This window comes from Lineus longissimus, chromosome 7 (assembly GCF_910592395.1).
Source record: "Lineus longissimus chromosome 7, tnLinLong1.2, whole genome shotgun sequence".
Taxonomy (NCBI): domain Eukaryota; kingdom Metazoa; phylum Nemertea; class Pilidiophora; order Heteronemertea; family Lineidae; genus Lineus; species Lineus longissimus.
Genome location: NC_088314.1, coordinates 8,711,844 through 8,739,421, shown reverse-complemented (window position 1 = coordinate 8,739,421; position 27,578 = coordinate 8,711,844). Strand labels below are relative to the sequence as shown.

Sequence of the window (27,578 nt, the reverse complement as noted above, 5' to 3'; positions counted from 1 at the left end):
CGGAAAAAAGATTTCAAAGATGGCTGCTATGCAGCAAGAATTTTCGCAAAGATGAAGAAGTTAAAATTTAGAATGGCAATTCCCAATGATGCTAACATTGCACGATAATATATCGCCAGGTCTGCTTTGTATCCCCATTTTACTATTTCTGTCATGCAGACATGGCGCTAATTTAATTACCCTTTAAAAAGTGGCAGTACTGTACTGTCATCATAATCATTGTGGGTCCACTTTTAATAACCATTCCTGGTCCTCAGTGGTTCAGTTACAATAACAGCGTGCGTGAGGAAGTCACTCATAATTCATTAACTAAATCAATGTACCGGTAGGCCTGGCCTGGTGGGCTGCTAAGCTTCTGTAAATGCAGTGCTAGATACCACGGCTATCTACATTTGTACCATACCATCATCTTCTCACGATGTGGCAGTACAAAAGACAGTTTCGAGAAAGACCCTGACCAAACTCCTCGCATGCGTGGAGAGTGTCCAGAACAATACGAGAAGGATTAAAACTTTATTCTCTCCATTGTTTGGTTGCAGAGAGAGGGAAACGGGAAAGAGTCACAGTTGCATCCTTTTTTTTCACAATCCAAATGCCAATTTTGTTTGTACATGTACCAAGTTTGAAGGGAACCTTTTCAGAGTAAGCCTATGACTGTAATGTATTTGCTGTAGTAAAAGTCCAGATTTCCAAGATTACGTAACAACTTGGACAAAACTATAGCCTCGCTATACGATACTCGCATTTCATGATTTTTGCATCGACATTATTCAATTGTGATTGTCGTCACACTGTGGGCTTATAATAAACCGTGAGATGCACTTAATGATTACCTAACCATATCGCGATATCACAAGTTTGCATCTCACAGTTTATGTGATTTATAATAAATAGCCCACACTGTACTGTCACTGCGTCTGCATAATACCAATACTAGTAATAGGCCTACCCATCTCCTATAGGTGAAACAAGCAAACAAATCAAGATTCCGCTTATTATTAAATGTCAAGGGTCCATAAATAACTTTATACCTCTGTCAGTCTGCACAGCAGCTGCCTGCTGTTCATGCATTTCATTTCAGTAACATTCGATGCATCATGTGCATAGGCCTATGTTATTGACATTGTATGCAGGCTGTACCTAAAGGGGCTGGCTGGTTTGGTTGGCCAAACGCCGCCAATGTCGATTATGTAAAGAAAACTTCACAATAATATTGATACCTGCTAAATCTTCATTAACCATGCTATTACCTGTATCATTATTGTTACTGGTAGAATCCATTTCGTCCCGATGGTAAGCGATATATTACGACAAATGAACTGAGGTCCGACTCTTAAGAAATTCTGCTAACCGGGCATTTCGCAATCTTGAGACCAGAGGCGCTGATTTCGTCACTTTCGCAATCCTCCGTTGGCGTCGTGATTACGTTCGGTTGACTCATCACCCAGCGGAATAGGAAAAAGTAGGCCTATCATCCTGAGCTTGGGGGCATTTCAAATCAAACGTGAGGCGGAGAGAGTAAAAAAATCAATGTGCAGCCAAAGGCGTGGTGGTGGTTGGGGTCCGTGGGCGGGCACGTTTATGGGTGGGGATCAGGGGAGGGTACTCTTCCACTATTTTCCTTGTGCTTGCAAGCTGACTCGGGCTGATATCTTCAGAGGACTACAATAACGATTACACTGGACCGGTGTAGAAGTTTAAAATGTCCTAGGATAGAATGTCCGGGAAACAAAGGATTCTATTATGCGCTTCAATCTCTGAGCTATTGGGTGATATGAATAAAGACTAGCAAATGCTTTTATCTAAAACTCCATGTACATTTACACTAGGCCTTCCTGTACAAAACCGGAGTAAAAGCATTTGCTAGTCTTTATTCATATCACCCATTGCATTGTCAGTCATGGTCTCGATAGACCAGATAATAGGACCATAAAAATATTATTATTATAGCAGAATACAATAGGGCCGGACACTTTTTCCAGGGGACATTTTCTACTTTTACACCGGCAGTTCGTACTGGTCGGGGCGAACGGTCGGAGCGCATAACGGGGACGTCAAAGGCAGATGTTCGGTAATTCAAAGCATTGCCTGCACTAAAAAGGGTAGGGCCTAAATGCGGGGTCTATGGTAGGGTGCAATCGGAGGGGGGGGGCGGGCGGGCGGGCGCCCGGGGAGCGGGGACGAGCGGGCATTGACCATATATTAAAACAAAAGATCAACAACCTAACCTCCTTCACTATAACGGACTCCTGATTGGCTGTTCATTAATCGTAGAATGCCCACGATATAAAGGCCAGATGTCAATCGTACATATACCACGTTTGTTTGGAGGAGACTACGTTGGAGATTGATAAGATGCCGTTGTTCAGAATGTGGTAGAATTATATTTTCACATGGCCAACCAATTTCGAATATAAGACTTTTAGATATTGCGAGGCATTTCTGTGGCTTTCGTCTACTCAGAACTTGCTTCTCTGACATCTTTCATTGCCAGCCAATTATGCTAATGCACACCCAACCCTACGGCTTTCAACGTGCTCACCTTTTCAACAAAAATGCAACCGCAAGCATCATTGAGACCTTTTTTGATCAGACAGTTGAAGTGGTTGTCGACAGGTTTATATCTATGTTGTAGTGGGTAGTGACAGGTAGGCTACACAACTCAAGATCAGCTAAAAACGCAAACAATACAGGTGGTTGAGGTAAGATAGACCAATTTGCAAGAAATGTTTGTTGTGTCGGGCTGTCAAAAGAAGAAATTCCCCAGGTGTACTACATGTGGCTGCGTTAAGGTCTAACCCCACAGCCTTTGGTTGAAATTCATTATTGGGTGCTTTTTATGACTATCAATATTCTCGGGCGCGATTAATTAATTGTTGGAACATTGTCTGTCATTTGGGGACTTGAAAATCAGGGCCACTATTTACAAAAATTGGAGAAAAAAAACACCGATTTTCATGCGGCGACGCATGCGCACATCGGATTTCGATACGGTTAAATCATTCATGAGCATGTGCAACCGGATACAAAATTTGGAAATCTTGTTCTAACTTCTGCCAATCCTGACGCTTCTTGATAAAGAAGTATCAGACATTCAAGACGGGAGACCTCGTCACGTGGTAATCCATTTCTCAGATGTCAAGGTCACTGCAGCGACCTCTGATGGTCGAGAGAACATAGTGTCATTGATCTGACTTCAGACCATTGTGATATGCAGACTCTTACGTGATGACACAACCCATCATTAATTAGGTGCATGATACCAATCCCTTTGCCGTTCTGTGTCAGGTGACGATCGGGAATTTCCATCAGGTTCTCTGATTTGGACACACTATAATTAACGACACCGCAACATTGATAGATAAGTCATGTTACCACCCCTGTCAGAATGTTGACGGCAAGGTAAAATCAATTGGCATGCCAACCTTGCTGATCCCTCTAGATGAGCCATAGTATCTATCTCATATTTGCAATAATCCCGGCGGTTCTGGCTGATTATATTTCCAATACTGCTATCCTGTGATCAGAAGATTTGATGGTGACGGCGAAATAGTGCCCTCAAGGTGAACGGTATTGCCAATTCGCGTACAACTACATTTCAGAAGAGTGGCGGTGCACTTTATTGGCGGACGTTGACAAATACATGTTTTCGTGATAACCAACTATCAAGAATGTACCTGAAATGTTTTGACTGGACTCTGAGCAGGTATACTTGGCTTCACTGATCTGCACCGTCCTGACATAACCAGTGATTTTCAATATGACTCCGCCTCTCGATATTTCAAACGAGATAGGAGTACCAAAAACCTGTATCTCAGGATGCATCTGCACTGATCTCTTGCAATCTGCTGTTTTCTGTACATGTAAGCATCATAGACTTCTATGCACATAGAAGTCCGTGATGTTTGCTATACCAAAATATAAGGTCTCTGTGTCTCAATAAAAACACAGCTGGAATGAGCCAATTGAAAAGTAAGCACACACTCGAAAACAAAATGTGCAGACGATATAAAATATTGGCTCCAATTTGCAAACATTTCTCAACATTTCAAGTCGTAGATCATGGCCAATTAAGAAAATATCTCGATCGGCTGTGCAAATTCTCGCTTCATTTATGTTTGTGTTGCGGCCTGTTAAAGGCATTATGATGTCTGCCCCAGAATATTGTCATTAAAATCAAAATAAAATTTTCCTTAGCTGGTAAGTGCACTGAATACGAGCTTTTTAAATTTATACATGTTGTTGTAAACTTGGAATTGTTTTGATGACATAAGTTGACCTTCATTAAACAACCTCCGTTAAATTAGCTTTGCTCATGTGTGGTGCTTTCAGGGTCTATTTGAAGGGCTGCAAGGCAAAGCGACCTACGTCATATCACTCAAAGGCTCTTGAATTAGTGTTCACCAACTGACCATGGGGAACTTAGTTTGTTGTAAGGAACAGTGATGCTAGCTCGGGGCAGTGCAGGCTGACTACAGTCCACTTGCCTTGCAGCCCCAGGCGGTTCCTTTAGAGTTCATTATACCACGCTATTTAGTAAGCTCCCCATCTCCTGCCTCAAGACACTGACATGACTGACATGATGATTCTGATAGAAGTTACAAGTTGTTCTTGGGGTGTTACACCTATAAAAATGCCATGCTTTCACCTGCTTATCTGGTTCTTAAGGGAAGCTAGTCGGCTATGAAAAAAACGTTTTTCAGTACGATTCGTCTGCAGCGGTTTCTGGCTGAATATGCCTACTGGAGATATAAGCCGGATTTCATTGGCCGGATTATATAGGGGTTGGTTTACTCAGCTTTTTTACCGAAGGTGTGTATACAGGATGTAAATGACAGCATAAGTGAGCAAATGTAGACGATCACGTCATGGTTAAAGACTGGTTTTCTCTAAGGGTTAAGGTAGTATCATAACGAAACCACGTCTAGCGGTATTCCATTTCTATTGCTCTTTTTTTATTCTGGGCGAAAAAAGATTCAACCACGGCTTTGGAGCACGTATACATGTACCTCCGTGATTTAAAAAATGAATTTCACAGTTGGCGGCGCTCTCATTATAATCATTATCTCGATTGAATTTCGTTAAATCCGCGGTCTGGAATTTCGACTTCCTATAATCAAATGATAAACCATCGAAGCTCAAGAAGTAATTGAAAGAACAACCTTCCGATAACATTTTTTGTAGGCCATCCAGGTAAAATAATCGACTACATGCTTCAACGTAAACCTTTTTACCACATTCGAATAAAATTGCTCTAGTTTCATCGGTATAAGACCTTTTCTGAATGTTCAAGCCAAGTCCCGTTAGATACACGTATTGTGCCATCCGTCATGTTTAACTGAGATTGACGATACGTTGTCCAATGGTCATGTCGCCGCGTCGCCGACATCAGGTGAGGGTTGGCATTTCATTTGGTCTAAATAGCAATACATTGTGAGAGTTGGTCTCTTTTGAAATATTATGTTGGCCCTTAGAAGGGCCGTGAGTTGCAGATAGATTGCCCTCATCGAAAAACTGTTCATCTCCTCATCGAAAAACTGTTCATCTTAGGCTTTCGTTGCCTTTTTCGGAGTCTTGGTTGCTTTCTTGAGCTTGAGCTTTTCCGTCTTGGTTGCTTTCTTGAGCTTGAGCTTTTCCGTCTTGGTTGCTTTCTTGACCTTGGGCGTCTGAGTCTTGGCAGCTTTGGTAATTTTCTTCACGCTCTTCCTCGCCGCCGACTTCGCTTTCAAATCGTTCTTAGGGGTCTGGAAAAGTGCCTTCTTAGCACTTTTCTTTGGCGTCTTAACCGCCGTTGTAATGACTGTTTTCGTCTTATTCGCCTTCTCTAATTTCGCGGCTGGTTTCTTTGGCTTCGGGGCTAGTTTGGCTTCGGCGGAAAGTTTGAAACTTGCTTTGACCTGGATGAATGTCCCGGCTTCGACTCCTTTCTTCAGAGCTGTAGCAACAGCTTTGGCATTGTCGTAGTTGTAGTTGGCGGCGATGTACTTCATGATGGCAGGACGCGAGGAACCGGTGCGTTCCTTCAGGGCGGCGACAGCAGCCTTGGCCATAACTTTAGCCGGAGGCCTAGGTTTAGAAGTCCTGACAGCAGCAGCAGGAGCAGCAGAGATTTTTGTACCGGCCATAGTAATCTGTGACGAAAACTTTTCAAAGGCAAGGCGAGGAGAGAATTTTACGGAAGCCGAGTTTTTCAATGAATGGGTTTCACATTTTCAGTTGGCCTATTTATCCTTCACCGTAATGGCATGACTCGGTTTTGAGTACTCTATTGACGAATTTCATAACAGGGGACGCGCATCACCCACGTTCTGGCTGAAACGATGCCCCGGTAATTAAGGTCTTCAAGAAACCATCTCACCACATCCATTTTGTCCAAAGCCGTTATATTGAGAGCTAACATTCAAGCTAATTACTCCATAAATTGTCACACCAGAGTCTTTAATTATTTGAAAGATTCCGGTCACACTAAGTAAATAGCTTCACAGTAATGACACCTAGAAGTAATTAGTCCTCAACATTACGTTAATGGTCACAATTTACGCTGAAATGTGAAATCTTGCTCCACTCTGTAGTCAATTGAACAAACGGCACAATTCATTTGGTAATTTTTTTAATAATGTAAATAATTACATGAACTTGCTTCGAATATAAGCTATTGGTAGTAAAAAAGATCATAGAATCATTTTTGAGTGGTAGCCTATTCTGGAGGGAGTCTAAAGTTCTCAGGGGTATCTTGTATCTTGTACCTAATCAATAGCTTCACCACCACCAGCAAAATATTCTTTAAATGAATAAAGATTAAACATACAATTTGTATTTGAATATATACATAAAAATAAATGAAGATTCTGAATATAGTAAATGTAATCAACATATAACAGCCCAAGGCATGGAGACGGGAGGTTTTCAGTCTGTTGCTTCTGTGAAAAACAAAGTCGAGATGTAATTAGAGGCTGCGAAGCTGTTGTTGGGATTGCTAACACCTTGTCTTGTCCACGCCTAACGCCCATCGTCGCTTGGCTGCCAGGCGACTCACAGCTTTGTAATTAAAAACTTTCCAATTAAGGCGTAGGTGACGATTTTAGTATAAATACGGTCCATATTTCAACCGGAATCATTCGTTGAATACTTGGCATACAGCTCATATCAACTCGTGACGAACAGTTTTCAAAAGTCATCATGGCTGATACTACCACTGCTACTAACACCACCGATGTTGTTGATGATGTTGCTGCGGTGAAACCCAAGACTGCTGTTAAACCCAAGAAATCTGCCGACCACCCTCCGGCTAAAGTCATGGTGAAGGCTGCTGTCGCCGCCCTGAAGGAACGCACCGGTTCCTCGCGTCCTGCCATCATGAAGTACATCGCCGCCAACTATAACTACGACAATGCCAAAGCTGTCGCTGCGGCTTTGAAGAAAGCAGTCGAATCCGGAACATTCATCCAGGTCAAAGCAAGTTTCAAACTTTCCGCCGAGGCCAAGAAACCCGAGAAGCCGACCAAGAAACCAGCCAAGAAACCTGCCACAAAAACTGCGAAAGTGAAAAAGGCGAAATCGGCCAAGACGACGGAGAAAAAGACCAAAACGCCCAAGAAGAAAGCTACTAAGTCAACCGATGAGGGAAAGGTCAAGAAAGTGAAGAAGACTCCCAAGAAAGATAGCAAGCCGAAGAAGTCAGCAGAGAAAAAGAGCGTGAAGAAGACCACGATAGCGGCCAAGACTGACAAACCCAAGGTCAAGAAAGCCACCAAGCCTAAAACTGACAAGCCCAAAGTCAAGAAAGCCGCAACCAAGACCGAGAAGCCCACGGTCAAGAAGACGGCCACCAAGACTGACAAGCCAAAGAAAGCCACCAAGCCTAAGGCACAGAAGAAGACCACCAAAGCTTAAACATCTCTAGTCATCAGCAGTCTTTGCTACCGACGGCCCTTCTAAGGGCCAACCAAATATTTAAAAAGAGATACTCTGTTACACAATTGCTGCTTGTTGCAACTGACAGATGTACCTGTTTCTAATGATTGTTGCAAAACTCTTCACGTAATTGGTGTGAAGGGGTTGTTGACCCAGGATAGATAAATCGCGATCCATATTTGAAAAATTGAAGAGGAATGAATTTTATGGGTAACCGTGGGGACGAATTCCAATTTCACATCGGCCTAGCAGTTTCTGTTTCCGATTTTGGGCGGAACTTGCCATTGCAAATGAAACAGTATTTCACCTAAGCCTGGCAAGTCAAAGGAAATTGTAATTCTTTTTTGTGGTACGAGGTCACAAGTACGTTAGTTCGGTAAATCAAACAAAAATGGTTGACCTGGAACTTGTTCAACTTGTTTTATCCCCATAATTAACAAATAAAGCTATATATAATCAGTAATTGCTGGAGAATTGACCTTGGTTACCCGCATAAGTGGCTGAAGTCTTGCGATGCGGAATCATAGGATCTGGAGATAAGTCTTCGGAATCAACCGCGGCTCTGTGGCTTAGTTGGTTAAAGCGCCTGTCTAGTAAACAGGAGATCATGAGTTCGAATCTCATCAGAGCCTTTTTACACCCATGACCTCAACTTTTTTTTTCTCAGTTTTGTGTGTTCTTTTGTGGTGGGGAAGGGGGAGGGGGAGGGGTTGGATCCGGGGGGGGGGGGGGAGAATTTTACATGTGGCAAAATGCAGCTTCCACTCACAACCGATGTCGAAACTCTCGAAACTCTTGGTTGGCGCCATACCGTTTCCCAGGTGCAAATTTTGGGGAATATTAATTTTTGATTCACAAATATTTTCATAAAATTGATCGACCTTTTCAAAACAAGCATTAATTGGGCAACTGATGATCTCTTTTTAAATACTTGGTTGGCCCTTAGAAGGGCCGTGGGTAGCAAAGATTGCCGAGGACTGGGGTCGTTTAGGCTTTGGTGGTCTTCTTCTGTGCCTTTGGCGTGGTGGCTTTCTTCGCTTTGTCGGTGGTCATTTTCTTGGGTTTTGGCTTGTCAGTCTTTGGCTTGATGGCTTTCTTGACTTTGGGCTTGTCAGTCTTTGGCTTGATGGTTTTCTTGACTTTGGGCTTGTCAGTCTTGGCTTTCGTCACCGCCTTCACGCTCTTTTTCTCCTCAGACTTCTTCGGCTTCGGCGTCTTCTTCGCTTTTGTGATCTTTGTCTCGTCGGTAGGCTTTACAGTCTTCTTTTTGGGTGTCTTTTTCTCAGTCGTCTTTTTCGTTTTCTCTTTCTTAGGCTTAGTGGCAGGTTTCTTCGGCTTGTCGGCTAGCTTGGCTTCGGCAGAAAGTTTGAAACTTGCTTTAACCTGGATGAATGTCCCGGCATCGACTCCTTTCTTCAGAGCTGCAGCTACAGCCTTGGCATTGTCGTAATTGTAGTTGGCGGCGATGTACTTCATGATGGCAGGACGCGAGGAACCGGTGCGTTCCTTCAGGGCGGCGACAGCAGCCTTCACCATGACTTTAGCCGGAGGGTGGTCGATGGTCGTCTTGGCCTTTGCCTTGGCAGCAAGAGCAGTAGCAACAGGAGCAGTGGTAGTTGTATCAGCCATGGTGACGTCAGGATTGATAATCGAATCGATCTTTTCTGTAGGAGCCGGGATCAACGAATGACTTAAGTTTGCCTCTCGGCCCTTTTTGTACTTAAAAATTTCAAAGACATACCACTCAAAGCAGCTTAATTACTGCTCTAATTGCGTCACGACTGAGTAATTTGGCAGGCTTGCCGCATAGTGACAACCTGAGGTGTCGCCAACATTCACAGCTGCTCCGATATTAATTGCCCCATTGTTTCAAAGCCTTAATTACGCCATTGTCGTAATTTAATTGTTTTTGTCATCTTGGCAGCTTGCATCAGGGTGATGCCATCCTCCCTTTAACCCACTGTGACAGACTATTGACCAACTAACTTGGCCCCACATTCTTTTTCGATACCGGTGCATTGTTCCTTATTTTGGTCTTCAAAATAAGACTTAAGTTTCTAAGGCTCACTTTGCGACAAAATTTAACTTGAATTGCACGGTGATTTGAAAAGAAAATTCATGGTTTCAGATAACAAATCTATTTAAAAACAGCGTCGTTTTGGACTCCGTCAGCTTACGAATGGATAATTTTCATCATGTTTCTATTGTCGATTGCTGGACTGAAACTGACAATGTGTTGTTAAACACTCTCATGTGAACTGCAATTTCCCCATTCGCATTTGAAAAGAAATTATTGATCTCGTAAAGCAAGCCCTTATATGGTCAGCAGTGACCAAAAAAGCAATAAGAAAAATGCGAACGAATGTTGTCAATGAGTTTGTCCAAAACATGACCCCATCATCCTTTGGTTGATAAATATTGGCGGCGGAGTGTTATTTGCAAAGGAAGGCTCATTAGTTTGTAGGAGTTGTTTGCTTACGACACTGATATCTGGCGTAATTTTTGCAGAGTGGAGTTTTTTGTGGGAATAAATGATGTTGCGGTAGACGTTTCACCCCGCGGTAACTCACAAAATAAAGTACATCTACTTTATTCTGTAAGTAATGCAAGTACATTTACATAAGATACTGCAAGTTTGTCTTGTAAGTTATCCTACTTGAGACATTTTGGTATTTTGAGAATCCACGACTTTCAGTTATGTTGACTATCTCGGTGTCATCCATGATCGAAGGCATTAGGAGCCGATTCATTTTTTTCTCTCCGAATTGTTAGCATCTGAACGAGTACGATTGACATACTGCAAGTCGCCGGCCATCTGAGTATTTTGTTTGTTTTTGGACCACTCGTTAGTCCCTCAAATGTGCTAATTTTGTATGTCAAAGTTCCTCCGTCTGGGGTCTTCCAATAAATTTATTTAGAGGTTCTGGTCTGTCATGCTGTCTGAGGAAACACTCAGCTCTATTTGACCGTCTGTGGAGGGTACGTGCAAACAAAATATTTCTCGGGGCAAATTTCTCCCAGTTATTGGTCATCCAAAGGTAATATTATTGCTCTTGAGCAACTTCATGGCTGATGGAGATGTCCTACCATCATTATTATATTGATGGTTGGGGTAGGACTCAGATCTTGTTTATTTTGTCCATGCATCATTGTTGGTTTGCCTAGAACAAACATAACTCTCTTAGATCAATTAGAAACAAATGATCGGCTTGTTAAGCATGGCCTTACCGTCAGCAATGACCAAAAGAGCACTATGAAACTGCTTTTAAGTAATTTTTCCTACTCCGATATTTCTATTGCCCCACTGTGCATAGTCCGATGTTAAAAACATGTTCATGCTTACATGTAAACGGTAAAGGTTATTACAATTTTGGTTGTCTCTCCCCCTCTGGCTATACGATCCTGCCGAAAGTAAATTGCATTGGCAACCTTTCGTTCTGTAGTGTAAACGAATGGGGAGGCTTTATTACAAAGCCATGAAAGTCTCCCATATCATCAGATGATATTGCTCCTGGCAAATGAATATAATTACCCGAAGCCTCTTATTTCATTCTGATGGTTAATTCTATAAATAGGCTACCAGGGTCTCCCGTATGAGATGCACGGGATCAGACTTATGAGAACCAGTCTTGAGTTTCACATTCGAGTAAATCTACAAATTGATAATGGAGTTGTTAGCGAGGACCTGTCCACCGCGATGCGTCGAGCTCGACATACTTGACAGGGGAGGACTTAACTGCTCTCAACACGAGAGCTCGAGCGCTGGGCGGTATTGTGCGCGGGGACGGGTTTGCGTTCATTCCTTTCCAAATAGTCCAGCACTTGACCGCTCCGACAACAAGCCAACTTCCAAGATATACAAAATTATCTTCCCACACCGATGCATTGTCGTCGCCGTCTCTCCAAGACACGCAACTAATTCCAAACCAGCCGAAAACTCCTCAGCTCACGCCAATCTCTAATTCAGATGATCATATCTCGAGGAAGAGGCGGACAAATTATATGACCCCTAATCCCCTAAGTCTAATCTGATCACGCTCCGCCGCGAGGAAAGTTCGGCAACTTACCAAGAATGCCCTATTTGATGGAGGATTATCGGCATTTGTGATCATCCGGGTATTCCATTATCATTCATCTGTTGCTTGGAAAGTTTACATGACTTTCTTTCGGCTATGCATAGATTTATATCCCTGAAACCATGTGCATTGTATTCTACTTTCAAAATGGCCGCGAGTGAACCACGCCAACAGAGGTGTCACAATGTACATATGTAATATGAATCTGTCCGCCTGCTCACCACTGTAGTTACAAACTAAATGCTCATCACTAATAATGAATTTAGCGCCGACTTGTCAAGCCATTCTCTGGAGTTCTCGAACACCTGGAATCAGTGTGTACTTCAGCTTCAAAAGTTCGGGTGAAGGGGTTTTCTTCGTGATAATATTCATAATGGTATAAGAGTGCCGGCGAATCTAGGAACTGGAAAAAGAGGAAGCGTGCTCTGCATTTCTTATCAAAATTCCTGGACAGGTGTGTTCCAAAATTTTATAAGTGGTCAATTTAAAAACGTTTTCATCAATTGGGAGCCGTGCGTCTGGTGCACCCGCTTGGATCCGCGCCCGATAAACGTACATAAATAATTAATAACAAGAAATGTTTAAAAAAACACGAAAAAATAGTTTCGCCGGGGTCCGAACCCGTGACCATCCAATCCAGAGTGCAACCGTTTAACCGCCGGGGCCATCAAGGCTTTAATGATAGCACGGGATTTTTGTTGTTCAGGTCGTCGCCATGTTGAAAAAGCGCCATGATTGTGACGAGGATACGCTGGCGGAAGGGTAATTGGGTGCAAATAGTTCCAACTAATCGTATAATTCAATAGTGCGACAGATTTTTCTTGATATATATCGTATTTATATAGCTCGGTGATATAATAGAAAATGTTCGTAGTTGATTTCAATGTTTGAATGGCTTTCTCAAAAATGTTTTTAGAAGCGAGGTCAACAGGGTCAAAAGAAATAGTCTTTGGCGCCAATGATGTCAGCAATGGCGAATTTGAATAAAGATTCGAGTCGATTCTTTTGGAGTCGGAAGTGTGCATGGACAAGGCAATCGTAGTTATATAGCTCCGTGCACGTGATTTGAAGGGACAATTTGGGTGTGGGATTTAGGTGACCAGAAAGATGATATGTAATTTGAATCTGTCCGCCTGCTCATCAATGTAGTTACAAACTAAATGCTCATCACTAATAATGAATTAAGCGCCGACTTGTCAAACCATTCTCTGGAGTTCTCGAACACCTGAAATCAGTGTGTACTTCAGCTTCAAAAGTTCGGGTGAAGGGGTTTTCTTCGTGATAATATTCATAATGGTATAAGAGTGCCGGCGAATCTAGGAACTGGAAGAAGAGGGAGCGTGCTCTGCATTTCTTATCAAAATTCCTGGACAGGTGTGTTCCAAAATTTTATAAGTGGTCACTTTAAAAAAGTTTACATCAATTGGGAGCCGTGCGTCTGGTGCACCCGCTTCGATCCGCGCCCGATAAACGTACATAAATGATTAATAACAAGAAATGTTTAAAAAAACACGAAAAAATAGTTTCGCCGGGGTTCGAACCCGTGACCATCCAATCCAAAGTGCAACCGTTTAACCGCCGAGGCCATCAAGGCTTTAATGATAGTACGGGATTTTTGTTGTTCAGGTCGTCGCCATGTTGAAAAAGCGCCATGATTGTGACGAGGATACGCTGGCGGAAGGGTAATTTGGTGCAAATAGTTCCAACTAATCGTATAATTCAATAGTGCGACAGATTTTTCTTGATATATCGTATTTATATAGCTCGGTGATATAATAGAAAATGTTCGTAGTTGATTTCAATGTTTGAATGGCTTTCTCAAAAATGTTTTTAGAAGCGAGGTCAACAGGGTCAAAAGAAATAGTCTTTGGCGCCAATGATGTCAGCAATGGCGAATTTGAATTAAGATTCGAGTCGATTCTTTTGGAGTCGGAAGTGTGCATGCACAAGGCAATCGTAGTTATATAGCTCCGTGCACGTGATTTGAAGGGACAATTTGGGTGTGGGATTTAGGTGACCAGAAAGATGATATGTACATGTATATGTGGCGTATTTCTACTGTTTTGTCGGTTGTTATGTCTCCTAATGACTCTCGCCTACTAGAAAATCTCCCAAATCCACTCGTAAAACTTGTCAATCGAATTGTCAGCCAATTTTCCATATTGGCTGGACGAGAAGTGTCGGGTTGATTCAGTTTGGCATCATCAAGAGAACAGCTACGCTAAATAAGTAAAAACGGAAAAAACTGATGTGTAGAAGGCTTGTTTGAAGGTCAATCTGTACCTCGGACTTGACCAACAGTCTGTAGATATAGTTTTGACCATTTCCCTCGAGTGAAGTGGATGGGACGTACATGTACTACGTAGCTACTCCAGAGTCCGGTTCTTCATAACACAGCATACACTAACCTATAGTTTACCTTGGCGCTTTTAAATCTAATGAACTTAACTGATTGGCGATGACGCCAGTTATCAACACCAAGTTACTGATATAAAGTTGTTTTGAACAACTCGGGTTAGTTTTGAAGAGCCTTTGCCATGATTCGCATTTCATCGAAATCTGAAATCGCCATAACTTTTGCGCTGTTCGTTAGTTAAAATTATGTGCAAAGGTAGGACTACATGACTGTATATTTGCTGGTCAAAATTTGTTCTCCCAATTCATCCTTATATTCCACGGCGGCCCTGCAGCGAACAACGACAACACATGCAACAAACACTATCTGTCAATTGATTGTATAGTGTAATTAAAACATGAGTGGTTGCAGTGTCTTATGTTTGATGCGTCCCAGCAATTCGAGACACTTCAAACCACTTCTCAACAGCTATTGTCTGTTACGACATCACTAGTCGTTGTTTTAATCAATTTGTATTTCCACCATATTCCGACAGAACTTGATAGATTCCGAATGTTATATCGCTTGCAATTAAGATATAGTGCTTTGAATTGATTTCTGTTGCTTGGGGAGGAGGAGATGTCTTGCCTAAGATGCGTGATGTGGTGAATGCCGTGGTTTACCATTGTGCCGTCGAAGTCATTGTACCTTGTTGATTATATTTGGCCAGCTCCATCATCGACAAAGGAGCGGCTGGGCCATCTCTGTGGAAAGAGGAGCAGTGATTTCCAACTGCGCATTTTTCGTCGGAAACGGAAGTCGTTCCGCTGTTCTACTAAGGAGAAGCAACCGAGTCACTACTCCGAGCATGGACATGTTGCGGAAAGAAGAGTTGGTGTAGCCTATTGTTTCCGGTTTCGATGTACCTCACACTTGTTAGTGTAACCTATTGTTTCCCGTTTCGATGTACCTCACACTGGTTAGTGTAGCCTATTGTTTCCCGTTTCGATGAACCTCAAACTGGTTGGTGTAGGATTCAATCGAACAGGCGAGAAACAAGGGTTGACATCATGAGCTCACAACGTCAGCCAAGATCCGATTCATATTTCAGGCTGATCCTCAAGCGAATGCTCATCTAATTGGAGAATCGTTTATCTTAGGATGATTTACGTATACTCGCAACATCGCTTGTAAGTCTAACACCCAGACGGGATAAGGCACCGTCAACACTGCCGATGATTGAAAAGATCTACATAGGTAGATGGGGGACTTAGTGATGGCGAGAGGCTAAGTCTCCAATTTCAGCTGCCTTTATCACGATTATCTCCTCTACAAGATATCTAAGTCATCCATGTCATATTAGTACACGTTAACGATTTTTGCATATTGTCCTTACACATTTATTTGTAGTACCGGTATCCAGTAAATCTGAGAAAAAATCATTGCTAAACTGTATCATACATTTATTTGTACAACAGAATGTTGCGCAATGTTTTAAAAAGGCTTGAACACAGGCCCACTTTTTCAGTGTAGGGGACATACAGTATCATTTGAATTGAGTGGCATTGAAGTTTTTCTTGCATGGCATTTGATTTTTTGATATGCCGTTTTGTTTTTCATGTGGTAGGTCGTGTAGATGCAACAACGAATATATACTCCATTATTGTATCACCAATGTAAAATAGATCGATGTTCAGGGTCCTGCAGAATAGCATTCCGCGAAGATGACGTCACTGCAGCTGCTGCTCTCTATTTTCCCCATCGCTGAATTACAGGCAATGTCGGACAAAATGCGGTTTCGTAATGGATTCAGGCTTTCTAACTTGGGCAGTTAGATTCAATCTGGCACATGTCCGAGTGTTGGAAATACTACATAATTGTTCTGAATATTTCTCTTTCTGACTCTATGGTATCATTCATGCTAAAAACAATGCAGGGTCAAAGATAATTTACTTTGGAATAAGCTCAAATGCGTAGAAATAAGTGTCGATGTCCGCCTGTCACGTGACTAAAACGTCATCAATATCTTATGCAAATGACCTTGTGAGCTGTAAATAGTAACTTCGCGGCATGCTATTGCAATACGACACCTCGTATGTTATAACGCCTCAAAGTTGGGTGCACTTTCATTGGGCAACCCGATACATATACAACGTTCGTGTACATGTATATGAGAAAAATGGGTGACACGGTCCCTTCTATGCGGCACCATCTCCTACAATGCGTAACAAATTTCCAAAACATGTCCATTGCAACTTTCAATTACATGTCCAATGCAAATTCTCAGGGCAGCTAACAATATTCCGGCGGCCATTCCTAGTCACAAACTTAGTTAGAGCATCTCGAGGGCCAGGTCGCGAAGGAGACAGCGCAAATTAGCCAACAACGACGGCTTAGCTCTCGTCATGTCATTTGCCTATCGTAAAAAATCTCTCAGTATGCAGCAGATTTGCCGCATTTCTCACGGAATTAGCCTCTTTGGTCACTTGGTGGGTTATTAGGTAAACAGGTCAGCTCCAGGGCTAGTACGAAATGCCAAATTACTAATAAGTTTGCGGAAAGGTTGATTTTTTTTCTACTTGACTGTGCATAACCAAAAGTGCTTTCATCGTCAAAATAGGACAATGCCAACATACTTTACGTTTTCTCAAAGTATCACCCTGTTTTCTTTGAATATTTTTATTGCTGCGATGACCAACGACAAAACCGGTTACGGCTGGGTTTGATGTTTACCATTTTTTTCGTCGCAGGTACCTGCAATGACAAAGACCCAGAAACATGACAGACCTGCAATAAACATTGCATGCGACAAAAGTTTGTCGTGTCGATCATGCGTTTATAAAATTGCAGAAGATGTATAAGTTAAGGTACTCTATACGTGAGCCCACTAGGCCTTTTAGTGCAGAGCATACCATGTGAAAAGAACATTTAATTACCTTTTCTATTTTTCTCAAGAAGACGCGGTCCTCCTTACATATTGGTGAGTTTTCGCAGATCCCCGAAACGCCAAACGCGAACGCCTGTCCTATTGTTCAACATCCTCATCAGTGGCTCGAACAATGGGATAGACGTTCGCGTTGGCGTTTCGGGAGATTTGCGAAAACTTCCTATTGTTATACACGTATTGTCTGTCTACTTGTTCTTATACCTAGGCCCGTGTGAGTTCTTCTCCATTACATTACTATTTTATGTAACCCAACTGGCTTCTAGGTACCTTCAGGCTTGGAATAAGTTATTTTACGCGCTCGGCAGGTTAGCAACCTCTCGCACATAATCTCTGGCAACCTTGACTGGAAAAGCGGAACCAGGATTACGGATTTTTCTTAGTTTCCAACAACGGTTTCTGACTACAGCATCAATTCACTCTGAAAATAGAAACGTGGCTAATGGGTTGACATGCCATACGTTTGATCTTGCCGTCTCATAGTCTTGGTAAGTCATATTTAAATTATTTCGGTCTTGTTAGCTTCTATCACTCTCCTTCTTACGATATTTTTATAAGGTAATCCTATACATGTAGTTAATCCAGCGCTGTATGAGATTAGTTTGGGGTCAGCACGTCACCAATGACGTAATTGAGCGTTGTTGATCCGCCTCCCAAGGTCATCTCCTGAAAAACAATTGTGCTTCTCATCGAATTTGATAGAAGCTGGTCACGTGATGGCACGACCACCAGCGGGGGGGGGCAGCTGAACTTATAGAGGCCCGATGGTGTGATCTTGGATTCGAGGGAGGGTTCACCCCCACAGAAAATTGGAAATTGTGTTGGTAAATATAAATAACTATTCAGTCACGCTGCATATAAATCTAACACCATGACCTGAGAAGGTTAAGACTCCGTCTGACCAGTAATTAACGGAAGTTATTGCCAAGAATTGTTAATATCAGGCTCAGTCTCAATGAGATAATTTTCACGCTATTAACTCACGTAACCTTTCTCATACCAATTTATTTCATAATGACCAATAACCTCTCGTCTTGCTCCCGGCGAGATGTAAATGTCATTGTAGCTGTCTCTGTTGACAGCTTGGCGTGATGCTGTTTGTCTGGCGTTCGCCCATTGTTATTCTGCGTTGTTGATTGACTCCGACTTGTTATCAACTTTGAAGTATGGTTAGGCCTACAGGTTGCTCAGAGAGATATATTTTGTATTCATGTATTGGATTCGTCGCAAGTATCTTTATCTTTACCACATAAGAGCAAAATTAATAATTGTTGGTACTCTCTTTGTGACAGCATGGCGTGATGTTCTTTGTGTATAAATGGCTGTAACCACAATCATGGGGTATCTTCATAAATAAAATTTCTGTATCCAGTTATTCTACTTAAATTTCACCATTTCTTTGTCGTCTGTCGAATATCTGAAAGCTGAGAGTGCCCTGCTTAGAGGCAATTTTATAAAGAAACGGTTACCCTGGCAACACCTAAGCTCAGTTCCACCCGCTTCTTGAAGGCAAGAAATAATTCAATATCATAAAACAACCGTAATCAGAAACCATGGGGTGTTTTAATATGCCATGTGCAGATTCGCCATTCCTGGCACTGTTTTTTAGGGATGCTTATTCCCGATGAGTTTTACTTCTGAAAAGAGCTCGAACACTGTGAGAACACAATGTCAACTCCGAGTGGGCCGAATTAGAGAAGCTGACAATTTTCTCATGTTTGAGACAATGTTCCCCTGAATATATCTTAGGGAGTCTGCCAGTATCATTGGTGTTAACTCTAAACATGTAGGTGTACAACAGCGCTTATTGCGTCTTGCAGAACACTCACTTCTCGAGATCGAAGAAAGAATCAGACACATAAAAGCTGCAAGAGCTAGTTCTATTATTTGTTCACCTGCTAATAATCGTGCGCAGGAATTCTATTAGTAAACAGGTGTGTACTAGATTACACCACTGCTTATCGGTGGCAGTACATTAAATGTATTTGTAGAGATATTAACCTCGTGGCATGATGGCACTCTTAGAAATGAGGGTTTTTGAGCTAAAAATGCTTTAAGGGGTATCAAAACTCTTTACACTAAGAGTGTACCAGTCTTCAGCGTTTCATCGCCAAGATTGAATCCTAGCAATAGCAAAATTCGATTAAATGATTAGGCAGGGGACGGTATGCTAAAATTATTAGTCGGCTCCAGCGAAGCATCCGCTTAATGGTCGTATACAATTGGGCAGCGCTGTCCATCTCGTACGGGTTATTGATCATGAGGCATTCTCAGTAACAAGCAGTTTATATTGGATATTAAGTAAAAGCTGTCGTGGATATTTGGAAGTGTTCACCATCTTAGGTCGGTATTCTAGGTAGCCACGACTGTCAAACGCGTTTCCTAATGCGGGCTTGTTGAGGACGTTTGGCTAAAAATACTATGTTGGCGAAAGAAAGAATCAGAGGCGACTTCAGGATTGACGAAGAACGCCAATTAAATCGTCAAGAAATCGATGAACCAAACTTGAAACACCCCCGCAGCAACTATATATCGTATGGATCTAGACTATCCGAAATAACAAGAAGGCATCTGGCTTCTATGATATTTTGGATTGTTTCATCTCCGCTATTTATTGCTCTTCAGACCTGATATCGTCCCCAAAAGTCAATAGTTGCCAGCTTGCGAACTCAACTACAGGTTCGTTGCCCGTATCATAATTTCTCACAGTTGATTTGAAGTCGCCTGTATGCGCGTCAGTGTCTCTCACACTCGATGAGACGCGGTAATTTTGACCGTTACAGCAACATATCGACTTATATCCTCCGCGCCTGGGTTCCTCGTTCGCGAAAGGCGAAAGCGCTCGCTGGCAGAATGTGGCGTAACCGCTGAACAAAACGGTCGTGGATGCTCGCGCGGCAGCGTTAGTGGTTCATTCTAAGTGGCGGTGATAGCCTTCTCTTGAGGTGAAATATCGCTCTTTTATTGGATTACTCTTCAGTCTTGGTGATCGACATGGTAAGTGGCCTTATCGCTCTTCTAATCGGTGTGTTGATGAACTGACGTGACTGACTTCAAATATCTCATCACCTTTTTCTGCTCCGCTAAGTGATGTTTAGGAATAGTCCCTGAATAAGCTATGCCAAGAGTGCTTTTTGAACTTCCGGCCGATTGCCAATATTTTTTAAATTTACCATTGACCGTATACTGTAAACCGGGAAATATTAGCGGCTGTAATTGTTCATGTTCTTTAATTCTTAGTTATCGCGGCGTTTTATTTTCGCACGCGAAAATTTCCCGGTTTACAAAAAAATAAATTTGCTGATGCTATCCCATTTTGTACAATCTTTGTTCAGGGAATGATAACAAGAGAAACCTCATTCTCCAAATCAGATATACCTTTTAAGATATATGACCGCCTCATTTCACAACTATTACTGTGCCGAAGAATCAGTGAGAGACCTATTACCTTAGATGCGATCGTGCGACTGATTGGTCTGTTCCCAAGGACAACCAGGTCCTGCCCTCAGTTTCCCGGGTTGGTTCCGAAATCTAGACCGTGATTTCCCAATTGAATTTGTCGAAATTTGCTCATGGATAATAAGAAACAATTGAATCAATTTTTTTCTTCATTTTTTCTTCATCGTCCATTGTTAGTGCATTCAATGTAACATGTTAAATGGGTCATCTAATAAGACAATAGGCAGCTATTAATCTATGATCACATACAACTCTGAAAAATAACGATTTCGCCTTCACAATATCTCTGACGGATAATGTATTTCGTACATTCTGAAGAAAAAAGGTGCTTTTTGCAATATCTGCGAATTTTTGCTCATAGTTGTGAAGATTGACAAGCCATCTGCCATTAATTTCAAACAAAAGACTAACATTTAATCAAAAATACTTGTATTGGAACCGAAATGTCTTCTTCATCAAGAGACTCGCCGTCAACCGTATGTGAGGACACTTCAGATAAAAAAGACGTCGAAATGATAAAACAACATATATAAAAGATATCGATGAAAAACTGACGGATCAGTGATCGGACTTTTAAAACGAGACGTTTTTTTTAGATCACCCGATATACGGTAGATCATTGCGGAAAAGTATGAAAAAGGCATTTATATATATATCGTACGTTGTCGCCTTACTTTAGTGACATCTTCGTTTCGCCCCCAGTCTTTTGCTTGGTTGTTCCGCCCATATTACAAAAATAGATAAAAATCAAAGTTGATGACGTAAATGAACTACAAAGAACTTTTTCCGAGTGCTGCCACTTGATTCCTTCAAGGTGGAAGAGAAGAACTGAAAAGCAATTTGTAAAAAGGTGACTTTGAAGACCGAAATGATGTAAACACTGTCAATGGCAGTTCAAAATCTGACAAGTTTGCTTCTAAATCGATCACAAAATAAAATCAAGCCTCGACGGCGACAGGTAATGTACCCCTTAGAGTTTCATATTATTTGATCTCGCACCAGAACCATGGGACCTCGACCAAGAGGTCGACCTCGACCTCGACCTCGACCAAGAGTTTTGGGCGAAACGACCGGACATTATCAGTTAAGGTGCTAGCATTGCGTGCTGGTGTTTTCGGAACCCCAAACTGCCCCTGAATGTAACAATATGAGAGTCCATTGAACCTGGCGGGGGCTTTATCAAGTTTCTGCACCGAAGAGACGAGAATGCAAAATTATACAAGGCGTGTGTACTGCTACGGGAATGCACTCTGCAGAGCACATTGAAAGTGTGGTTGATTAGTGCAAGTGTTGAAATGCACACAAATATAAACATATAAAGCATCGCTCCAATATTTACAATGCGTCGCTTGAATACGGCTGCATCTCGAGGTTTGAATACATATATCGTAATTTCGCCTGCTGAAAGATCGATGAGGATTTTTCATGTAAGACTTGGATTCACACTTGATATTTTGTCTAGACACGTAAATGCCCTATAAAAATAGTGAACATCTTTTTTCTCTCAAGCGTGATCTTTCGCCTACATGTGCAATCACCACGACAGTTCGACCGAAAAAAACCGTGAGCGTCCTATAGCTACATACGTCTCGGTTGGCTTCCTCGGGAGGACTTCTTCAGACTAGAAACCCGTTCCAACGAGTGCAGAGTTAATTATTGATATAAATATCGAACATGACCTAAACCGCAATCAAAAATAACAGTGCAAGTTTGAGCCTGTTTTCCATACATACTTTCTACGAGTGCTCTTTCAGACGTAAAGTCGGCTCAACAAGCAAACAGTTAATTAGAATATTTTCCTGATCATTATCTATAATTGAGAAGCGGGATCAGATCGAGGTCAAATATATTTTGCTATTGCGGAAAACAAACACAATCACAGTAATAACTGCAATATCTTGATTAAAGGTTGTCGAAAAGTGGCATGATCCCGCATCATAAATGCGGTTATATTAGAATGGTTGAGAATAGAGGCCCTGTTTCTGATAATTATAAACATATTTTGATAGATCAGGCCTTTACGGACAAAATGATGGCTAGCCCAATTACTGATTACCATTGGAGATCAGCAGGTCAATTGTTTGGTCATGACCTCCCAATTTGTAAATACGTGAGGTCCCATCATTGATCTATCGTGGGTATACCCGTACATGGATTGGTGCAGATTATAATAAAATAAAACATAATATTTAGCTATGATTTTAGATGATCAATGTAAATTTTTTTGGAGGTTTTTCAGAATCTCACAAACCTTTTTTTTCATTTTACCGAAAAACCTCCACGGGGTCGATAGTTGTGTTGCCTGAAAAATCATGAAAGGTTTTTCAAAACCGTAAAACCCTTTATATCTAAAGGCGTAGACCTTCAAAGAACTACTTGGGTGACCGCAGGGAAGTATATTTTTTACAACTTGAAAGGTTAGAGGAAGAGATAAAGAGGATGTCATAACATAATACTAATAATGATTGCTCATGATTAATGGCGTTATCATTGTCCGCAGGTCAACTTACTAGATATTGAGTTATGGGTCCATATTGGGTTCGTGTCAATTTAAAAGCAGATTGTGTAAAAAAAAACCTCACTGTATTTTATTATATGGTGTTTAACACTATGAAAAAAATGTATCAAGCGTATCATTTTTAAAGAATCGATTTCCGAAGAGAGATTTATTTTATATCATTCGTATGAAACCAAGAGGAAATTCCCTCTGGACGAGTAAAACCTAAGTTGTAGATAATGTTTTAAGTATGGCGTTTGCTTTCAAACAATGGCTATGGGCGAAACATAACACTTACTCTATCGAAGTGATCAATAGATAGCAAATTGTAATATTATTGGCATCTACCGCCAGCGATAATTTTTTTTTCAGATCTTGGATGGCAGGATTTTATAGAAGAAATACCTATAGTCATTGGCAATAGTTAAAGATCATCTTAAAGTTAAAATCATGTATTGTAGTATTTGATACCTTTGTAATGTTGATGTATTTACTGTTAATTTCTAAATCACTCGTTGTCTTGTATGATGACCAGATTACTAGATGTGCACATGTTATGCATCTCAAAGGCTCTTTAAATCCGTTAATCTCAACAATAAACTAATCTGTTCCTTTGAATTATCAAAATTTGCCCATTCGAACCAGAAAACTGCGCCTGCCGAGACCACCTAACAACGTTCTTAGCGGCGGATCTATACCAGTATAATCAAAGAGAAAAGGTTTTATAGAAATGTAAGTTTGAGTACTACATGTACTTTCAGTGTGCTTTATTAATTATGATTAAAGATTCTAAGCAAATATATCATTTGTTCTATCAGCGAATTAACCAACACAGAGTATATTAGAATCTACATGTATTATATCATCATACAGATTCTTCTAGAATACGGGAACATCATTCCTTGTAACACGACTTTTTATTGATGAATTATTTTTACCTGTCGTGTTGTAATAAGGCACCAGGCATTTTTCTTTCTGTACGTAAAAAGTCTTACCAATAAAGGTATATTGCACTTATTTTATAAGCTACTGTAAAGGTCAAATGGGCGTAATACCCTTATTGCTATTCGTGTCAGTGAAACGACGCACGTGATAAAGCGAAGAGGCTAGATAATTGGACCCTTCGCTCACCGCGTAACTTACAAAGATGACTTCATTCATTGGTCGTCCGTATGCAGCGAATTAGTTAGGGACAAGAATGCTTTCAAGAGATAAAGCGGAAAGAAATGTCGTACACCATCGTTCGCCTTGTAAAGTTGGCTGTTCTTCTCATAGCCCTAAGGAACCTTAGTGAAGAATAACCCTGAGGATATTTTTGTGCAAATATTCTGTCGCAAAAGGATTACACTTAGGACGTAACACGATCGACACCAATTTGTCTCGATTAAGTTATTTTCCTACAAGTCTAGCCTGCAACACTTGATAACAGTGACATGATAAACGTTTCGTGTCACAAGCTTGAAATAGATCGAAAAAACGGTTTCATGTTGCTTCATAGATATATCATCCTTATGAAGATCAACGCGGCATACAGCATCACTGATGTCTTTAAAGGCGCCTCGAATTCGATGTACCAAATTGCTCATGAAAGGCCAAAACCAAATTGGGCATATTCAGAAACACGTTTTCATGGATGGAATAGGAATTCTTGTGTCAAAAATTTTGTTTTCTGCCAAAAGGTCTAACATTATTTGATCAGTGGAACAAAAGAGTTTCAAGACCAAATGTCTTCTTGTAGGAATGGCAAAGCCTGCATGCGTATTGCATGTGGAATGCCAATAACTAGTAATGGCCGGACTTCGACCGGCGTACCATAATCTTTCACCATTAGGTAATGAAATGTTTAAGCAATCAATCTGTATGGGACCGTATCGATCTAGGTCACTTACTGGGGAAATATCGAATGTTCAGGCAATGGAATTCCATTCCATCCGTAATACTGGTGATTTTTTTCTCCATTAATTGATTACGTCTAGAATTAGATTAAATCGGGTCCCTATCACCATGTATAGGGCAGCATTAGAAGTTATGGATCGGATTTTGATATTTTTCGACCGTGGCGAACTTTCAACTGTAAGCGAATCCAAAAATTACGAGAGCGAGTCGAAAATCTGTAAAGCATGGTGATTACGGATCAGGGGATGTGAGAGAAGTATCTGATAATTGTTGTCAGTGGTTGCAGCCTTATTAAAGGGATAACTCAGACCAACTGAGGCCAATAGGGGCCTCTCCTATCTTACAGTATATCCAAACTGATTTTGCTTGTGCAAAGACTATATTTCTCGCTGAATCAAAAACCCGTAACTGTGCATATCACCCGAAGACCCAACACACACAAATTGACCCTCCAGCCTATAGCCCCAGCTGACAATGTCTGAAGATGACTTGTAAACGATAAGCAAACACAGTGCATTTCTAAGATTGTGACCCTTTTGTTACCGTTTCATTAATAGCATGCCGCGAAGTTACTATTTATAGCTCACAAGATCATTTGCATAAGATATTGATGACGTTTTAGTCACTTGACAGGCGGACATCGACACTTATTTCTACGCATTTGAGCTTATTCCAAAGTAAATTATCTTTGACCCTGCATTGTTTTTTGCATGAATGATACCATAGAGTCAGAGAGAGAAATATTCAGAACAATTATGTAGTATTTCCAACACTCGGACATGTGCCAGATTGAATCTAACTGCCCAAGTTAGAAAGCCTGAATCCATTACGAAACCGCATTTTGTCCGACATTGCCTGTAATTCAGCGATGGGCAGCAGCTGCAGTGACGTCATCTTCGCGGAATGCTATTTGTCATTCGCTTGAAACCATTTGGTCAGATTCGTTACGAACAACTGTTCATTTACAATTTCCTAAAACCAGAAATCAATTACCAAGCTGCAAAGCTTTTTTCTAAAACCAAGGATACCCAAAGTCACGATCTTGTGTAGACCTTTCTTCTAAAAGCATGAAATAGCCGCCAACCATCGTATTGGACAAGAAAATGACTTTATCCGACATACCGTAATCCCAAATTTAAGAAGTTCAAAATGGTTTATTATCAGAGCGTTTTGTAACCAATAGTTTACTCTTTCATATTTTAGGAATGAATTACGAACTAAATGATCGTCAAGAAACATAAGAAAATCCACTAAAATCAATAAAATGGGCAAAGGTTTTCCTGAATTTAGAAATGCAATCAGGTGGGGATTTGTAAATTCAATATGAATTGGGTGTGTGCAAGTCGGCGTCACGGAATAATTTGATTGAAAATTGCCGCTGTTTGCAGGGGTGTGGCGCAGGCGAGGGGCTAATATTTCGGTTAATTGGCACTGGTTGAATCCCTCAATATTTACCTGCTTCATTCAGGGGAGTGGTACTCATAGTCACTAGATGCAACAACTGGCAGCGCGCGTCATCTTCACAATACTTTTAGCAGTGAAGTAGCTAAACTGATTCACTTACCACTAAAACCCATTCAGCCACTTTCTGTGGAAAAAGCTCCAAGGAAAAACCGATACCTATCTATTTGATGAAATTGTGTTTCGCCGTTTGCATACCAGATCTCATGGTCTAATTATTATTCGAAAAACACCCGACACCTGCCACGAGGACTATTCTTCACGAGTTAATTGGATGGGAAATGGCTTTAGCGAATTATTTGTCGAAAGACAAAAATACTCTCCCATTGGCGCGGGGTGATAATAAAAAGCCAGCCGAATTCGATTACCGACATTTCGTGGTTTGGCGGTGCTTAAAGTCCGTGATGGAAAGACGATTATATACTGTACTCTCAAACATCATTCTCTATCAACGCCAAAAAGTGGTTGAACTACATCGCATGTCTGCAATTCCGGAGTACGAAACGAGATTTGTCGCCTTTGTATGCCCTTTGGTATTTCTCGCCATTTAGCTTAATTCTTCATCTAATTGTGGGACTGAAACGCCAGGGACTGCATGTACTTTCACACCGGCCATTCGGTAGCGGTTTGGCTCCAGGCATACAATGTAAACAACCTTACGTATCTTAATAACCTCCGCCCAATGCTATATCAAAGGGCAGTAAAAAATGGTTTCCTCTCGAAAACCCTAATCGCTGTTCGGCGCGTTTTCGTCTTCTTTGGAAAATAAATCGAACCCAATGTTGCGCTAGCTTTCCAAAAGTGCCTCTTTTTGTCTCGTTTCATTTCCTCCACCGGAAGCCAAGCGCGGATGTTTACCCGCGTGCAGCGGAAGGCACGCGGGTCTTGAAAAGAAACGTGCTTTTGACTTTCACTTACCAATTTTTACCAGTTTTCCAGAGCTGTTTTGGGCTGTGTGTCTTAAGTTCAAAAGCTTTTTGACCATGTTGACTTGAT

The 27,578-nt window shown here is 41.3% G+C and overlaps 4 protein-coding genes and 1 non-coding gene across 7 annotated transcripts in view; 3 read left to right on the top strand and 2 right to left on the bottom strand.

The window, feature by feature from the left end:
• Positions 1–5,546: 5,546 nt before the first annotated feature.
• On the bottom strand, positions 5,547–6,125 carry LOC135490969 (histone H1-gamma, late-like). The gene has a single exon (XM_064776559.1). It carries the CDS (start codon positions 6,123–6,125, stop codon positions 5,547–5,549), a length of 579 nt encoding a protein of 192 aa, XP_064632629.1.
• A 1,054-nt stretch (positions 6,126–7,179) lies between these two features.
• Positions 7,180–7,893, top strand: LOC135490968 (histone H1-like). Its single transcript, XM_064776558.1, has one exon. The coding sequence runs from the start codon at positions 7,180–7,182 to the stop codon at positions 7,891–7,893; it is 714 nt and encodes a 237-aa protein (XP_064632628.1).
• Positions 7,894–8,472: 579 nt separating this feature from the next.
• Trnat-agu (transfer RNA threonine (anticodon AGU)) lies at positions 8,473–8,546 on the top strand. Its single transcript has one exon. It is a non-coding gene; the product is annotated as a tRNA-Thr (tRNA).
• Positions 8,547–8,901: 355 nt separating this feature from the next.
• LOC135490967 (histone H1-like) lies at positions 8,902–9,543 on the bottom strand. Its single transcript, XM_064776557.1, has one exon. It carries the CDS (start codon positions 9,541–9,543, stop codon positions 8,902–8,904), a length of 642 nt encoding a protein of 213 aa, XP_064632627.1.
• An 8,109-nt stretch (positions 9,544–17,652) lies between these two features.
• LOC135491662 (neuroglian-like) overlaps positions 17,653–27,578 on the top strand; it is a 69,558-nt gene continuing 59,632 nt past the window's right edge. Inside the window, exon 1 of one of the 3 annotated variants that reach the window (XM_064777636.1) lies at positions 17,653–17,757. The gene's annotated coding sequence lies outside the window, so the exon portion shown is untranslated. Of the gene's footprint in view, positions 17,758–20,077; positions 20,267–27,578 lie in introns of those variants that run through there. The other 2 variants (XM_064777638.1, XM_064777634.1) reach the window with 2 other exon arrangements.